This window comes from Phocoena sinus, chromosome 1, assembly GCF_008692025.1.
Source record: "Phocoena sinus isolate mPhoSin1 chromosome 1, mPhoSin1.pri, whole genome shotgun sequence".
NCBI lineage: Eukaryota > Metazoa > Chordata > Mammalia > Artiodactyla > Phocoenidae > Phocoena > Phocoena sinus.
In genome coordinates this window covers 66,602,506-66,621,261 of record NC_045763.1, presented here as the reverse complement: position 1 = coordinate 66,621,261, position 18,756 = coordinate 66,602,506, and the positions used below count along the sequence as shown (strand labels likewise).

Below are 18,756 nucleotides of genomic sequence, written 5' to 3'. Positions count from 1 at the left end.
AGAGAAAGGCAAAGGCGAAGAGGTACTGAAGAGTAGAGCAAATAGACCTGAAAATTAAAGGATGGATTGTCTTCCTAGCATTCACCTCCATCCTATAGTACTACGACTTTATAATTATATCTGCATTTGATTTGCTTTTCCATATGTTTCAGCAACACACAAAATGACTGAAGAAAAAGTATTTAATTTTAAGAAGATATAAACCCATTTTTATCTCAGTATTCCAAATCTAAAATAAAAGGGATTAATTGGTTGGCTGCCATTTTTGCATCAAAAGCTGCAGAATGATGATGAAGAATTTCTTAAAAGTCTAGTGGAATTTAATATTAGGGTTAAATGTAAAGGGAAGTTAATACATTTGAGTAAATGATATTCAACATATTTAATACTTCACACCTGTCTCTGCTTGCCTGTTTTTCTTCCGCAGCCAGCTCCCCTTCTCCCTGGTATTGCTTTCTCCCTTTTCTTCCCTGCCCTCCCAAACAGTGTGCCATTCCCTTTTCCTCCTCAGTACCTTCTAGAAATTTGCCACAAACCTAAATTATCTAACTGCTTTTAGGAATGACTGCATAAAATATAATTCATTTCAAAGGCTGTGAATTTAAATGTGACTAATGGTCAAATTCAAATACTGTGGTGCTCTATTTCTAAAACATGAGAATAGGAAATAGAAGTAGTCTAATAAGACATTTAGTATATATCTAATGTAATTATTAACACTAATTTACAATTATTTTTCAAAAGAATTATGTGTGTCTTTCAAATTATAACTTTTTCAATATATCTGGCAACTAATGTGTACTTAGAATGCTGAATAAAGTAAAACATATTAGTATTACATTTTATAAAATAAAATATGTATATATTAACAAAAAATAGGGCCCTAATCAGTCTGTGAACAATTTTTTGTAACAGTAATTCACAGTAATACAAATAACTATGAATCTTACAGCTTACTGAATGTATACCCTGAGTTCCAGATACTTAAGTTTCCAAGAGTAATTTCCCTACCTTAGGCCTTTGGGCTGAGATTATGTGAGTAAGTCTTCTACTGAGACGTAACTATAGAAATAAGGTGTTTGAGAAGACAACAGCTCTTTGCAGTTACTGAACAACTGATGGTCTTCCATTTTCTTTTGTTCATTTATAAAACTAGAATAACCTTTGGGTTAACTCTAAAAGGTGGTGTGAGCCACATGCCTGTGGAAACACAATTTTATAAAATGCTCCCTTGTGAACCAAAAATTAAGGCAAACATATCAATATTACCTTTCTGCTGCCTTGTTTACTCACCTAAAAAAGATGGTCAAAAATGAAAATTTGGAAAAGGGAAAAGAGAAGAAGTTGGTGAGTAGAAAATGGAACACCTGGCTATTTGGTAACTACTCCTTGCAGAAACACTCTCTGTGTTACAAAATATCTATTTGTTGAATTTCACCTTTTAGAACTATACTGAATGCCAAAAAGAATACTTTAAAATTTTCGGTATCATTCTAACAAACTTCAGAAGCATCCAGTGTTGGAATTTGGGGGTATTAATTAAGAAATCATTGAGTCATAATAAGAATGTAAAAGAAATATTCCTTCTGAATAACAGTGTAAAAGAAAACCTCGCCTAAGTTTTCAGACCTGCAAAGAAAGATTTCTTTTAGCTAAACTATTTATGATAACATTTTAAACCATAACTTGTAAACATAAATAAACTTAACATGAAGTTTCATAAATGAGAAAAAAGCATCACGTTACACTTTTTTCTAACATAAAAATCAGTTCTTTAAATAGTTCTCATTTTTAAGTTATATAACAAATATTTTCTTATATAGAACATATAGATGATAATTCTGAGGTTAATATAATGTAATTTTCAATTAAAATACAAAATTTAGTAAATATTACTTTCTTTTGCTCTTGGGAAAAATGAATTCTAGGTTCCTCATATTAAGACATTATTTCATTAGTATAAGATGTGAGTTGTTATTATTCTTCAGTGTTTCCTGAAACTTGTTTAGCCCTGGGAAAATCTGCTTCATACTTCTTTTTGAGATTACTTAAATATGTTCGTAAACTGTCTGGATCCAATTGAGAGTTTCGAGCAGTTTGAACGAGCCTAGTAGCTAGATGGTACACAGCTCTCTGTCTTTCCATCTCAGGGGTACTCCTTTGGCTTTGCTGTTATTGAAAAAATATAGATAAAAATTAAAATATGAATACTATCATTTTTATTTTGGCAATATTCTATCTCCTTTCATAGAAATAAGAACTCAATGGTTAACCAATCCCTTTGGATAAGTCAGACCCATCCAACTAGCTAATCATGTACCAGAAGAAATATATGTTATTTTGGAGAATAACATTTCTCATGAGTATTTACTACTTTATGACAGATCCTTAATCCTTGAAAACCACTTCTCAATGAAAAAAAAATCTGCTAAATGGTCAAATATCTCAACACAACACCAAAGAGTAATAGAAAATCCACAGAGTTATGTTCTACAAACACTTTCTCATCAAAAAGGTATGGGAAAATAGCACTCTGCTCATTGCTATGCAGTATTCATAATTTTAAATGTCACTCAGAGTACTACTCTTTATCTCCTACTTTAATTCCCCAACAGATAAACTAGTGGACAGAATGGGTCATCAGTAAACTGCTTGTCCCTCAAAACAGTTCATATATAGGATTGCTAGAGCCTAAAAGAAAATACTGCCTGAGGGGTAAATTACATTTTTAAAATAAGCAACATAAATTGCTAGTTGAAATTATATCTTAATTATACTTACAAACTATACTTAAGGATACCTAAGAAATAATGTTTAAAATGGGAATCTTCTAATACTTTGGAAGACCTTTAGAATTCAGTCCTTGAATACCTGCCTTCAGGGCTGGGAGTATAGCTAGAAAATTCTTCATTCATTTCTTTGCCTGAGCTAGAAAGAGGAAGCAGCATTTTCAATCTTAACTATTTATGTAAAGACTTAGTTTCCATTCACTAAAGGAAATACAATCCCTTCAACTCCTCAATAGCCAAGAATTCCAGATATTTCTCTACTTTCACTATAGGAAAAATGAATACAACTCCGTGAGGTAGAATAAGATTATCATATATTGATCCATCCATCTATTTGATACACTGATTGATCAACTATCAGTTTATTATTTAAATGACAGTTATTGAATATCTATTATTATCTATATCCAGACCCTATAACTTGCATTCATGACTATGGGGGCATACAAAAATGTCATCCTGACATGATAATGGAAGTCAAAAAGCTCAGTCTTACAGTGAAACAGACATGTTTACAAGCAACTGATTAATCATGAAAAGTCCCATAAGAGGGATATAAAATGTTCAGAGGAAAGAAAGTTCACTTCCAGCTTGTGTCAAGAAAAGCTTAAATAGGATGGAGTACTTGAAATGAATCTTTTTGTTTTTTTTTTTGAAATGAATCTTGATGGACAGAAGAGCCTAGAAGGGAGGGCATTCCAGATGGAAGAAACAGAGACAGCAAACACATTAGAAAGTACGGTACACAAGCAGGTCAAAATGATGAAATGACAAGTAATTCAATGTGGCAGAAATGTACACTATAGTTAAATTGAGTAATGTTATATAACACTGAGGTAGTAAACAAAGGGAGATCATAAAGCAGTAGTTAACAAACTTTAGTTTGCTTAAAAATCATCTGAAGACTGGTTAAAAATGTAAATCCTTGAGCCACAGGAGACCCTTGAAAATCTGGGATGGTACCCAGTATCCCAGGTGATTCTAACGTAGGTAATCCTCAGATTACATTTTGAGAAATAATCATAGATGACTTTCAACATTAGGCTAAGGAGTTCAACTTTTATTTGGTAAGACACAACTGAAAATTTCCGAGCAGGAAACAACATAAGAACTATGCATTAGAAGACAATCTTGTAGAAGTATGTAGAATGGGTTGGAAAAGAGAGAGAACCTACTGCTTAGTCCTAATGAGAGGTAATTAAGAAGAAGGATTCATAGCTCTGATGGGTCACTGGGAGATCTGAAAGTGAAGAGATGAGAAGATTTTTCAAAAGATGATAAATTTAATTTTGAAACTACTGAAGAGTGAAAACATAAATTAAGATTTCAAGAAGAAATATGGATAAAAATATATAGATTCAGAGTCAAAAAGAAATGAAAGTGGAGGCTGAGGAAAGGTGAGATCAGCAAGAGTATAGAATTTTTTTTTTTTTTTTTTTTTTTGCGGTACGCGGGCCTCTTACTGTTGTGCCTCTCCCATTGCGGAGCACAGGCTCCGGACACACAGGCTCAGCGGCCATGGCTCACGGGCCCAGCCGCTCCGCGGCATGTGGGATCCTCCCAGATCGGGGCACGAACCCGTGTCCCCTGCATCGGCAAGCGGACTCTCAACCACTGCGTCACCAGGGAAGCCCAAGAGTATAGAATTTTAAACAAAGAAACAACGGTAAAATCTTAGGAATACTTCTGTTTGGTAGGTGGAATAATATAAAGCACTAGTGAAGAAAGGAAAGAAGTAATAATCAAAGGGGTAGGAGAATAAGAACATCCAGGAGAGGACAATTCCACAGTAGCCAAGACAGGGAAGAATTATGAAAAGGGAAAGAAGGGTAGTGGCAAATGCCGTAGAGGGAACAGGGAAGATGAGAAGTGAAAAAAAGGCCATACGATTTTATGAATAGTTAGTTTTTAAGAGGAAACTTTCTGTGGAGTGATGACAAGATCCAGTTTGCAAGTGGAAAATGGAAGAAGCAAGTATAGATTACTCTTGGGAAATTGGCAGTAAAAGGAAGAGAAATATAATTTGAGAAGGTAAAAAAAAAAAAAAGATTTATTGGGAAAAACCTAACCATATTCATAGGGAAAAACAAAAAGCCACTGAAAAAAACACTAAGAAGAAAAGAAACTGGTGAAGAAACTGATCTTAATCGAGATGGAAAGAAGGTAGAAAAGTTAACCTTAAAAAGGTTGAAAGGGGCTTCCCTGGTGGCGCAGTGGTTGAGCGTACGCCTGCTGATGCAGGGGATGCGGGTTCGTGCCCCGGTCCGGTAAGATCCCACATGCCGCGGAGCGGCTGGGCCCGTGAGTCATGGCCACTGAGCCTGCGCGTCCGGAGCCTGTGCTCCGCAACGGGAGAGGCCACAACAGTGAAAGGCCCGAGTACCGCAAAAAAAAAAAAAAAAAAAAAGGTTGAAAGGTAATCTCTTCCTCTGAAATAGGAAGGAAGAGAAATAGGTGAAAAACGGAAATTCCAAAATAGAATTCTGAAGGAGGAAAAGGTTCAAGGACTCACCAGGATGACCTCAAGTCTCTCAAAAAGTATAGGAGGTAAATTTTTTTGTAGAGAGTAAGGTTATTGAGGTCTCAGGAAGAGTAGAAACATTTTTAAAGAGTTACTATAAGAAACCACATAGATTAATGGGACAGAAGAAAAAACTATTCAGTAAAATATTCAACCAAAGTTAGTATATACAAATTTGCAGTGGCTAAAATTAGCCTGAATATATTTTGAGCAGCATCAGGAAATCCAAAACCTAGAAGGCTACTGGAGAGGTTGCCCATAATTGGAATTTGGCAAGAGGAATTCTGAAGAACTAGGTAATGAGAGGTTCTTTAGAAGTGAAGCACTGCCAAAATTACTGGCGAAGGAATTCCAATGGAGTAGTTAGGCAAGTAAAGTCATAAAAGCAGTCTAGGAGGTCAAAAGACTGAAGAATGCAAAAGAAAAATTGAAGGCAGGTTAAGAAAGAGTGAAAGACACAGGAAACTGTTAATACTGAGGAAAATTTCATACTGCACCTAGCATAGTTTACTGAACACACTGGATTCTTAAAACAATATAAGGCAACTTGATGTAAAAACCTGAAAAAGGATTTCCAAATTTTCAGTTAACAGATGTGAATTCAGTGTTGGATCTACTGCTTCCTAGCAAATCACTTAAGTTCTATGAACCTCAGCTGTAAAAATGCACATAAAAATAATACCTTTATTATTTATCTTTTATTAGACCTAACTGCTTCATGAAGAGTTATGAGGCTTATATATGATAATGGATAGAAGAGCTTTGAAAACTATTTAAAAAGACATGAAAATGTTGTGCATAGTGATTTTTATTTTTAATGCTTACTTTATAGAGATTTCTTTTCTTATCATAAAGTCAGTGTAGTAACAAGTAGGAACTGAACTGTTTAACTTTTGTTTCCTATCTTATTAGTAGGTATGCTGGGAAAAGTTATAATAGATCAAACCAAAAAAGTTTTGAGAAGTAAAAAGGATTTTCTTTAGGAATTAGGTTTTTGTTTTAAACATTTTAATTATTAATTATATATATTTAGATCCGAGGCCATAACAAAAATGTACACTAAAAGTATTTTCTTGAATTTGAAAAACAATTCTTATTGCTAAAGAGTTTCTTACCAAAATTTGTCTGGTTATTTGACTTGTGATTTCTTTGGCATCCAAGACAATTGATGGTGGGAGTGACGACACCTCTGCAGCTTTTAACCCTAAAATTATCAAGAATGGGGCTTCAATATTATTATTGCTGGTTTTGTTAAGTTTGTTTTAATCAGTATTAATCTTTTCTTCACAGATTTAAATTTCCTTTCTTAGGTATTTATGAACTACTTAATTCTCAAAATTAAGTTTCCCTAAGTTCTGGATGACAACTTACCAATTATGAGATTTAATTACTTGCTAAGACATGTAAGACAAATTAGAATATCAATTACCTCTGAAGATACCTCTGAGATAGCAGAAAACATGATAGGGAAAGGAAAAGAGGTAATAAAAAAATCAAATGGTAGTAATAACATTGAACTTCCAACTACAAATTCAGTTGGTTTATAGGTCAAAGGAAATAACAGGTTTTTCAGGGTAGAAGAAAGTGTAGTCAGAGATAAGCCTACAGCTGAATATTCATCTATCTAGCGGACCAACGAGGGAAGAATTTCTCTGAAGACATAATGGTAGGTGTTCATGCAAATTCAAATACCAACTAGTATTCTCATGTTCCCAGATTTTTATTGTGTAAATGCCTTATAGGCTTTCTACTATGTGCTAATAGTTTATTTATTGCTTTAGAGGCAACAGAAGCAACACTAACATTTATTTAGAAGTTACTAATTGCTAGGCACTATGCTAGGCAGTTTGTATTTGATAATTCATTTAATCTTCACAAATCCACATATATCACCATTTAATAGATGAAACTGAGGCTTATAAAGATTAAACATCTGATACAAATTAAGTTATCCATTTGATTTTCCCATTTCAAATAGCAAAACAAAGATGCTATTTTTACCCTCACAAATGTCACATTCATAGCTAAAATAAGTTTTGGAACTTTATGTGTAAAATTCAACTGAAAATTCCCTCAATCTGTGCCACTTTACATGTCACAAAATGATTTAGATAGAAAATATCTAACCAAGTTTATGAACACACATAATTTGGTAATACATTCCATTTTAAGACTTAAGATTTAGTTATCAAGTTCCCTGAATCTGAAGAAAACAGAGGGATGCTGTTACTGAAAGAGTGTCTAAGAAATACATAATTTTCAATTCATTATATAACTTGCAAATATAAACTAATTACATTTTTCTAAGGATAGAAACTATACTTCTGGGACTTTCATGTATTGTAATTCTACATAGTTACTGTTAATATGTTTTAAAATAAGCTTAATATATATAAAATGTGAGTTTGACATAGAAAATACAGTCTTAGATCATATAAGCACTCAAAAGAATGAAAAGGAAAGTTGCTTAGACTGACAGTCAGGTAAAGAGAAGAAAGTTTGTCTTACAAGAATATGTAGTGTTTCAGTGTATATATATAATTTCTATATGCAATACCATAATTTTTTTCTTCTGTAAGTCCCTTAGAAAGTTTGTAGGTATACAAGATTGCTTCTTTATTTCTTGAGGTGTTCTTTACATGTTGAACTTCAAAATGCACGTTTTCTACATTAGGATATAGAACATCTATATGGCATAGTTCCAGGAAATGTGTAGCGAACAGTGTAAATGCCTAGAATATACAACAATGAATATCAGTATTTTTAAATGAACTAGAAAATTTTATTTTAACTATTTAAACGTAAATTTTTAGTTTAACCTTCTAAGTAGCTTAGCAGAAATGTAGAAATGAAACTGATGAACTTTGACGCTAACATGGTCAATTCATCTTAAAATGTTTTGAAATTTTATATTCAATGAAGAAAAAATATTTATTATGATTACACACACACATATGTTATGCTATGGGAAAGAGAACAAATGCAAAAATCCTAAAAAAAGAAACCTGAAGATATTGAAAGGATGAAGCTTACCAGAAATAAAGCTACTAACTGAGGTAACCATTTATTAGAGAAGTAATCCACAAATGAAATAATAAAATTTCCCTCAACTTTTAAAAATCTTTACTTTAAAACTAGCTTCCTTCCATATAAGTAGTTTTGGGAAAGTGAAATCAATGGATTGTCTTAGGTATTTGAAATTGCAAAGGTTTTTGCTTTTATATTTGCATTGTGTTTGGGATGGGTGCTTAAGGGGAAAAAAGGTTGAGGACACTGCTTAGTACAATGATTCTTAAACTTTAGTAATCCCCTGGAGAGCTTGTTAAAGATGCAAATTCTTGGTGCTTATCCGGCTCACATTCTAACAATCAGCAGTGTAATTTAGGGCCCCAGGGAACTGCATTTTCCCTAAGTACTTTAGGTGATTTTGATGGAGGTGGTTCAAGTGACTTTTGACCAGCGCAGTGGCTTCCTGCCCAGAGTTACTGAAGCAGAAGGAGATATGACTCTAACTCGTTATGTTTTAAGATACAAGTGAGAAACTAAATAGGTGATTAGTGGAAATTTTAAATATTAAGACATTAAAAAGAAAATATCTGACTGGCAAATGGCTATCAACTATGGAAAGGGGGTAGTAAAGGGAGGAAAAATAATAAATCTCAAAAACTACTAAACAAACCAAAAGGTGGTATAAAACAAACCAAATTTACAAAGCAACAGGAAAATATTTAGAAACCCAGTAAACTATCAATATTTAGAAGCTAGAGACCATGTTCATAATAACAATAACATGCTCAAATTTTATATATCAAATCAATCTATTCTAGTAACTCTGTAAACTCTATTTCGGGTTAATTAGACTTAACGAATAATTATTCAGGACCTTTATATTGCAAGGATTGTGCTAGGCACTAAAGATACTAGATTAGAAATTAGGCTCCTTAAAACTCCTTAAAAGTAAGTAGCGGGCTTCCCTGGTGGCGCAGTGGTTGAGAGTCCGCCTGCCGATGCAGGGGACACGGTCTCGTGCCCAGGTCCAGGAAGATCCCACATGCCGCGGAGCGGCTGGGCCCGTGAGCCATGGCCGCTGAGCCTGCGCGTCCGGAGCCTGTGCTCCGCAGTGGGAGAGGCCACAACAGTGAGAGGCCCGCGTACCGAAAAAAAAAAAAGTAAGTAGCAATAATTATATTTTTACTATCAAGCCAGCTGCTTCAGGATGGTGGGGAACATGATAAGACAAGTGAATTCCATGAACATGGGCCCATTGCTGCATTGCATTTGTTAGGAAGTGAGTTCCTTAATCAAAAGCAATTCTGCAATTCTGTATGGAATACTGTGACGGTGGATAAAGCATTCTGTTAAGTTCATGGGTGGTAGTTTTTGCAGAAGCCACATATGCAGAAGCTACAAGGCAACTCTGTATCCACAGTAAGTATCTAGTCCAGTAAGAACAAGTTGCTGCCCTTTTCGTGATGGAAGTGGTCCAACATAATCAATCTGCCACCAGGCAGCTGGCTAGTCATCTTGGGGAATGGTGCTGTATCAAAGGCTCAGTGCAGACTGGGCACTCAGGGATGGCTGTGGCCAGGTTGGCCATGGTGAGTGGAAATTTATGTTGCTGAGCCCATACACAACCTCCATCCATGCTACCATGGCCACTTTGTTCATGAGCCCCATGGGTGATGGCAGGGGTGGCTGAGGAAAGAGGCCGACTGATATCCACAGAACAGGTCATCCTATCCAGTTGATTATTAAAATCCTCCTCTCCTGAGGCCACTCTTTGGTAAGCATTCACATGGGACACAAATATATTTACATTTTTTTGCTTATTCAGAGAGATTTATCCACATCCCTCTTCCCCAAACATCCTTGTCACCAATTTTCCAAAAATGTTCCTTCCAAGTCTCAGCCATACCATTGGCCACAGCCCATGAATTGATATATAATCACACAACCGGCCATTTCTCCTCACAAGCAAAATAACAACCAGGTACAATGCTTCAAGTTCTGCCCAGTCAGACAATTTTCCTTCACCAGTGTCCTTCAGGGACTATAAAGGGACTATAGTGCTAGAGCTGTCCACTTTTGGGTAGCACCTGAATATCATACAAAACGATCTGTAAACAAGGTAAGTCTTCTCTTCCCCTGTCAACTCTCTATAAGGCCACAGGTACAAGGTGAAAGAAAGTAGTTTAGTAGGAGTGGGGACCATGAGTACTTGGGCCATGCCTTCATGTAACTTACTTGTGCCTTCAGGGACTTCTCAGGTCCAATCATGTATATATCCCTTCCATTTGATGATGGAGTGCTGCTGTGCATGCCCAACGTTATGGCTGGTGGATCAGATAACACCCAGCTCATGATGGGCAGCTCAGGTCACATGAAAGCATGGTGGCCCGTGGTTAATCATTGTGTCTCTACTAAGGCACAGTAGCAGGCCATGAGCTGTTTCTCAGAAGGACAGTAGTTATCTACAGAGGATGGCAGGGCTTTGGGCTTTGCTCCAAAATCCTAATGCCCTGTGCTACAAGTCACCTACAAAGGGCCTGCCAAAGGGGCCAAATAGCATCTCTTATCTGTCACTGATACTTCAAACGCTATTGGACCTGCTTGATCATATGGCCTAAGTAGCAGAGCAGCTTGCAAGGCTGAACCTGTTGCAGAGCCTTCTCCTGCTCTGAGCCCCATGCAAAACTAGCAGTATTCAGGTCACTTGGTAAATGGGCTGGAGTAACACATCCAAATGAGAAATAGGTTGCTTCTAAAATCCAAAGAAGCCAACGATATATTTTGCCTCTTTTTAGCTGTAGGACAGGCCAGGTGTAACAACTTATATTTCACCTTAGAAGGGATAACTCAACATGCCCCATGTCACTGGACTCCTAGAAATTTCACTGAGGTAGAAGGCCCCTATACTTTTTCCCCTTTTTACATTTTTTAAAAATTGAAGTATAGTTAATTTACAAATATTGTGTTAGTTTTAATTGTATAGCAAAGTGATTGAGTTATACATATATGTATATTCTTTTCCAGATTATTTTCTATTATAGGTTATTATAAGATATTGAGTATACTTCCCTGTGCTATGTAAGAGGTCCTTGTTGTTTACCTATTTTATATACAGTAGCATATATATGTTAATCCTAAACTCCTGATTTATGTCTCCCCCAACCCCTGGTATCCCTTTGGTAACCATAAGTTTGTTTTCTATGTCTCTGAGTCTATTTCTGCTTTGTAAATAAGTTCATTTGTATCATTTTGTTTAGATTCTACAGGTGAGTGATATCATAGGATACTTGTCTTTCTCTGACTTACTTCACTTAATATGATAATCTCTAGGTCCATCCATGTTGCTGCAAATGGCATTATTTCATTCTTTTTTATGGTTGAGTAGTATTCCAGTGTGTGTGTGTGTGTGTGTGTGTGTGTGTGTGTGTGTGTGTGTGTGTGTGTGTGTGTATACACACACACACACATATACATACATCTTCTCTAGCCATTCATCTGTCTATGGACATTTAGCTTGCTCCCATGCCTTGGCTATTGTATATAGTGCTGCTATGAATACTGGGGTGCATGTATCTTTTCAAATTATAGTTTTCTCTGGATATATGCCCAGGAGTGGGATTTGGTGGATCATACAGTAGCTCTATTTTTGGTTTTTTAAGGAACCTCCATACTGTTCTCCAGAGTGGCCGCACCAATTTATATTCCCACCAACAGTGTAGGAGGGTTCCTTTTTCTCCACACCCTCTCTAGCATTTATTATTTGTAGACTTTTTAATGATGGACATCCTGACTGGTGAGAGGTAATACCTCATTGTAGTTTTGATTTGCATTTCTCTAATAATTGGCAATACTGAGCATCTTTTCATAGGAGCCTGTTGGCCATCTAGATGTCTTCTTTGGGGAAGTGTCTATTTAGATCTTCTGCCCGTTTTTTGATTGGGTTGTTTGTTTTTTTGATATTAAGCTGTATGAGCTGTTTGTGTATTTTGGAAATTAAGCCCTTGTATGTAGCATCATTTGCAAATATTTTCTCCCATTCTGTAGATTGTCTTTTTGTTTTGTTTACGATTTACTTTGCTGTGCAAAAGCTTTTAAATTTAATTAGGTCCCATTTGTTTATTTTTGGTTTTATTTCTATTACTCTAGGAGACAGATCCAAAAAGATATTGCTGCAATTTATGTCAGAGAGTATTCTGCCTATATTTTCCTCTAGGAGTTTTATAGTCTTACATTTATGTCTTTAATCCATTTTGAGTTTATTTTTGTTTATGGTGTTAGAGAATGGTCCAATTTCATTCTTTTACATGTAGCTGTCCAACTTTCCCAGTACCACTTATTGAAGAGACTGTCTTTTCTCCATTATATATTCTTGCCTCCTTTGTCATAGATTACTTGACCATAGGTGCGTGGGTTTATTTCTGGGCTTTCTATCCTGTTCCATTGATTGGTTTTTGTACCAGTACCATACTGTTTTAATTACTGTAGCTTTGTAGTATAGTCCAAAGTCAGGGAGGTTGATTCCTCCAGCTTCGTTCTCCTTTCTCAAGATTACTTTGGCTATTTGGGGTCTTTTGTGTTTCCATACAAATTAAAAAATTCTTTGTTCTACTTATGTAAAAAATGCAATTGGTAATTTGATAGGGATTGCACTGAATCTGTAGATTGCCTTGGAGTACAGTCATTTTAACAATATTGATTCATCCAATCCAAGAACAGGGTATATCTTTCAATCTGTTTGTGTTGTCTTCAATTTCTTTCATCATCTTCTAAGTTTTCAGAGTACAGGTCTTTAGGCCCCTGTACTCTTGTTGGATTTATCTCCCCTTTCTGACACACAGATGTCTTACCAATAAGTCTAGAGTAGTTGCTACTTTGTTCTCACTAGGTCCAATCAGCATAATGTTATCAATGTAATGGACCAGTGTGATATCCTGTTGAAAGGAAAGTAATCAAGATCCTTACAAACTAGATTATGACGGAGTTGGAGAGATGATATACCCTTGAAGATGATATACCCTTGATATACCCTTGAGAGATGATATACCCTTGAAGTTGGACAGTGAAGGGGTACTGCTGACCCTGCCAGCTGAAAGCAAACTGCTTCTGGTGATCTTTATTGACAGGTATGGAGAAAAATGCATTGGCTAGATCAATTAGCCACATACCAGGTACCAGGGGATATGTTAATATGCTCAAGCAATGAAATCTCATCTGGTACAAATAGCTGCAATTGCAGTCACCACCTGGTTAAGGTTACAATTATTCATTGTCATTCTCCAAGGTCCATCTGTCTTCTGCACAGGCAAAATAGATGAGTTAAATGGGAATGTGATGGGAATCACCACCCCTGCAACTTTCAAGTCCTTCATGGTGGCACTAATGTCTCCAATCTCTCTAGGAATGGGGTACTGCTTTGGGTTACTATTTTCCTACCAAGAAACAGTTCTAGTGGCTTCCATTTGCTCTCTCCTACCATAACAGTCCTCACTCCACAGGTCAGGGAACCAATGTGGGGATTTTACCAGCTGCTGAATACACATATCCCAATTATACATTCTAGAACTGGGAAAATAATCACAAGATGGGTTGCATACCCATTGGGCTCACTGTAAGATAGACCTGAGCTAAAACTCCACTGATCATCTGACTTCCATAAGCCCTACCCTGACTGGTAAACCACAGTGATGTTTTGGGTCTCTGTAATTAGAGTCAGTTCAGAGCCAGTGTCTAGTAGCCCTCAAAAAGCCTGATTATTTCCTCTTTCCCCAGTGCACAGTTACCCTGGTAAAAGGCTGTAGGTCCCTTTGGAGAAGGCTGGGAGAAAAATTAACATAATACATTTTTGGAGTGTACCAGAGTCCCTCCTCCTGGGGACCTGGCTTCCCCTTCATTTAAGAACTTCTAGATCTGTAAACTGGCTCAGATCTAGAAACTGGCTGAGGGGCCCTGACTCTCTTTTTTATGGTTCAGGCTAGACTTTTGTTCACCTGACCTAAAACTTTTCTGCTTATACAGATCACGTAAGAATTTAATAAGCTTCCTTTCTATTTCACTTCTAGGGACACCACAATCAACTAGCCAATGCCATATGACTGCCCAAGTCAAGACTATTCTGATTGCTGCTTGGACTGTGCTGTCTGTTTTGGTAACCACGCCTGTCTTGCCTTTGGTAGTAGAGTACCATCCATTGGTACATCCTGCTATGGCAAGATCCAATTACTCCCACTGTATTCAGGTTTCCTAATTCAGTGACTGCAGTTTCCACTGTAAGATATGACCTACAGAGAAGAGTGATCACAGAGCTCTTTAAGGATGCTGGGGCTCTCCTCACAAATTTATTTCTCACAGTCACGGTGAAAGGTATGTCTTCTGGACCCTTGCAGAGTAGGTGAGTAGCTCTTAAATGACAAATCCATAACATTCCAATCTCCCTAATCCTCTGAATCTTTTCCTTTACATTAAACCAAGGCAGATACAGCATTTGCAAGTCACTCACTATGGGCTACATTTTGGTTCATGTTTCAACTAACGAACCAAACATCCTGAGCTGCAACATGAAATTCAAAACCTCTGCTTAGTGAGTACATATCAATAAATTTGGCCTTATCCAACTTCATGTTCCTTCCATCATTATCCCACATCCTTAATATTCAGTTCCATACATGTTCCTCAGATTTCTATCTGTATTTATTAGAAAACTCAAGTAGTTCCTTTGAAGTGTAGTGTACCTCCTCATGGGCCACACTTCATACCTCACCTTTACGGGCCTGCTGGGACCTGAGTCTATTTATAGTTTAGAAGCATAGAAGGATGGTAAAGGTGGATCCTGAGGAGAATTAGCATTGTTTTACATGGCAACTGCCTTAGGGGAAGTCATTACAGTTTCTTCAGACAAAGCAGACTTAATCCCCTCATATGGGCTGGGGATGCTACTCACACTGAGAGTAGAGAAGCCTCTTCCACTGGCAAAGAAGACTCATTAGAACTTAGAGGTTCAATGTCCCCAGCTTTATTAGAGTCTTCCCACATGTCTCCACTCCAACCTTCAGGATCCCATTCCTTCCCAATCAATGTTTTGACTTTAAAAATAGAGTCGCTACTATGTGGCTGGGAGTTCAACTTGCATTGTAATTCAGCCAGTCAAAGAATGAGACTCTGGGTTTGATTTTCAGTAACCTCAGGCTATAGGAGATAAGAGTCTCCTTCATGACATACATAGAAGCTTTCAGGTCATTTAGGCACGGATTTACTCAGGAATTTGAATTCCTGAACTCATCTTTTTTTTCCCCACTTTGTTCAGCAAATTAGAAGCAACCAGCCAATTTCATTATATTTGTTAGTTTGCCCAAAACGTTTGAAAGTATCATATACACAGTTACCCAGCTCCTTGCTTCTTATAAGTGGTTGATTAAGAATATCCAATGGTGGGACTTTCGTGGTGGCACAGTAGTTAAGAATTCACCTGCAAATGCAGGTGACATGGGTTCGAGCCCTGGTCCAGGAAGATCCCACATGCCACGGAGCAACTAAGCCTGTGCACAACTACTAAGCCTGTGCTCTAGAGCCCGTGAGCCACAACTACCGAGCCTGCGTGCCACAACTACTGAAGCCCGTGCGCCTAAAGCCCATGCTCCGCAACAAGAGAAGCCATCGCAATGAGAAGCCCGCACACCACAGTGAAGAGTAGCCTCCACTTGCTGCAACTAGAGAAAGCCTGTGTGCAGCAACAAAGACCCAATGCAGCCAAAAATAAATTAATTAATAAATTATTAAAAAAATTAAAAAAAAAGAATATCCTATGGTGATATCTTGCATATTTCTATTGCTAGATCACACTATGGACTACCAGTGCTTTCTTTACTACTGGAAATAGAGTCATTAGTATCTTTAAATCTAATTAGCTTAGAAAATCGATTCTAGAAACTCCAAAACTAACTCAAAACATTCATCCTTAAAATTCTGTTCCCCTAGAACCACTCTTGATATTAAAATCTGTATTAGTCAGGGTTCTCCAGAGAAACCAAATTAACAGGATATATTTTTGTGCGTGTGTATGTGGGTGTGTGTCTGTGTCTCTGTCTGTCTGTAGAGAGAAAGAGAAAGATTTATTATAAGGAATTGGCTCACATGATTATGGAGACTGACAAGTCCCCAAATCTGCAATCATCAAGCTACAGACTCAGGAAAGCTAATGATGTAGTTCCACTCCAAGTCCAAAGGCCTGAGAACAACGAGGGTCAATGGTGTAGTTCTAGTCTAAATGTTAGCATGCTCAAGACCCAGAAAGAGCTGATGTTTCAGTTCCAGACTAAAGGCAGGAAAGAACCGATGTTCAAGACTGAAGGTAGTCAGGCAGGAGTTTCCTCCTACTCCAAGGGGTCAATCTTTTCATTCTATTCAGGCCTTCAACTGGGCCCCACTCAAAAGTGACTGGCTAAGGCTCCCCCACATTAGAAAGGGCAATCTGCTTTACTCATTCTACCAATTCAAATTCTAATCTCATTCAGAAACACCCTCACAGATACACTCAGAAAATGTCTGACCAAATGTCTGGGTACTCCATAGACCAGTCAAGCTGACATATAAAATTTAGCAACACTGTTACTAATTAGCCTTTAATCCCAATAAGTAATATATGCATCTTATTTATATGAGAAATTCTTATCGACTGAAAGAGATTCAGAATTACAAAGACTAATGTTATCTATTAACATTAGTTCTGATTCATCACATATCCTTCTTTAAGTATAAAATAAGATTTTTCTCAAAAAAGAAAAAAAACATGAAAATATTTTAAAAAAAAGAAAAAAAAGAAAAAAAGATTTTTCTCATTCTATATATAATAAATCACTGTGGACTCTTATTTAAGGTATAGAACCTCATCTTAGGGATATTTTAAGGTACTTTAAATATAGTAAAATATTTTTATTTGAGTTTCTTCATACCAGTATATATTTTGAGTGATTATCTAAAAAGATATTTTACAAGTTACCTTAATAATAGAGCAAAAATCATAGTTTAACATAGTTGATTTATGAAAAAAACATTTCCTTTAAAGAAGTGAAATCTCAGCTAAGTAGATTTTCCATAAAGTGACTTCAGACACATAGCTTACTTCATGTTGTGACATCACAGTCAATGTTATTACATATAGAGTCAATTATTGAAATGTTTTCATGTTTTGCTATTTAATTTGATTAAATTAAAGCCAAGTGACTAGTTTTGACATTATTTTTATTTCTTGATTTCCTCCTTTCCTTTTATACATCATGACTATCATATTAACTGTTCTTGCTTCCATCAGAAATGAAGAAAATATAAATGCTATGGTATGTTTTTATTAACTAAAATTGTTTAATGAGCCATTTTGTAGGTGCCTGTAAAATCCAATTGTGATGAATTTATAAAGGATACATCAAAAAAGGACTCAACGCATTTTATTTACAATAGCCAAGGTATGGAAGCAACCTAAGTGTCCATCAACAGGTATATGGAGGGCTTCCCTGGTGGCACAGTGGTTAAGAATCCACCGGCCAATGCAGGAGACACGGGTTCAAGCCCTGGTCCGGGAAGATCCCACATGCCATGGAGCAACTAAGCTCATGGACCACAACTACTGAGCCTGCACTCTAGAGCCTGTGGGCCACAACTACTGAGCATATGTGCCACAACTACTGAAGCCCACGCACCTAGAGCCTGTGCTCCCAACAAGGGAAGCCACCGCAATGAGAAGCCCGTGCACCACAGCCAAGAGTAGCCCCCGCTCACTGCAAGCACAGAAAAGCCCATGCAAAGCAACAAAGACCCAATGCAGCCAAAAACAAAATAAATAAAATAAAATAAATAAATTTATAAAAACAGATATGTGGATAAAGAAGATGTGGTGTGTATATATATATATATATATAAAATACATATATATATCACACATACACAGTGGAACACTACTCAGCCATTAATAAGAATGAAAATTCAATGTTTCAGATGTACAGCAAAAGAATATATATATATATATATATTATTTTTCAGATTCTTTTCCATTATAGGTTATTGCAAGATATTATAGTTCCCCGTGCTACGGTAGGTCCTTGTTGTTTATCTATTTTGTATACAGTAGTGTGTATCCGTTAATCCCTAGTTTACCCCTCCCCACTTTTCCTTGGTAACCTTAAGTTTGTTTTCCATGTCTGAAAAAAGAATGACATTTTGCCATTTGCAGCAACATGGATGGACTTGGAGGGCATTATGCTAAGTGAAATAAGTCAGACAGAGAAAGACAAATACTGTATGGTATCACTTTTATGTAGAATCTAAAACTACAACACAAAGTGAATAAAACAAAAAGAAACAGACTCACAGATATAGAGAACAAACTAGTGGCTACCAGTGGGGAGAGGGAAGGAGGCAGAGGCAATATATGGGCAGGGGAAAAAAGAA

General features: G+C 36.6%; 1 protein-coding gene across 1 annotated transcript in view; it reads right to left on the bottom strand.

The window, feature by feature from the left end:
• Positions 1–1,620: 1,620 nt before the first annotated feature.
• Positions 1,621–18,756, bottom strand: part of MSH4 (mutS homolog 4) — a 97,436-nt gene continuing 80,300 nt past the window's right edge. Inside the window, exons 18-20 of the mRNA XM_032640502.1 lie at positions 7,868–8,042; positions 6,426–6,514; positions 1,621–2,169 (exon numbers count right to left, since the gene is read on the bottom strand). Coding sequence (XP_032496393.1) covers positions 1,978–2,169; positions 6,426–6,514; positions 7,868–8,042 — 456 coding nt within the window. The 3' untranslated portion in view covers positions 1,621–1,977. The remainder of the gene's footprint in view (positions 2,170–6,425; positions 6,515–7,867; positions 8,043–18,756) is intronic.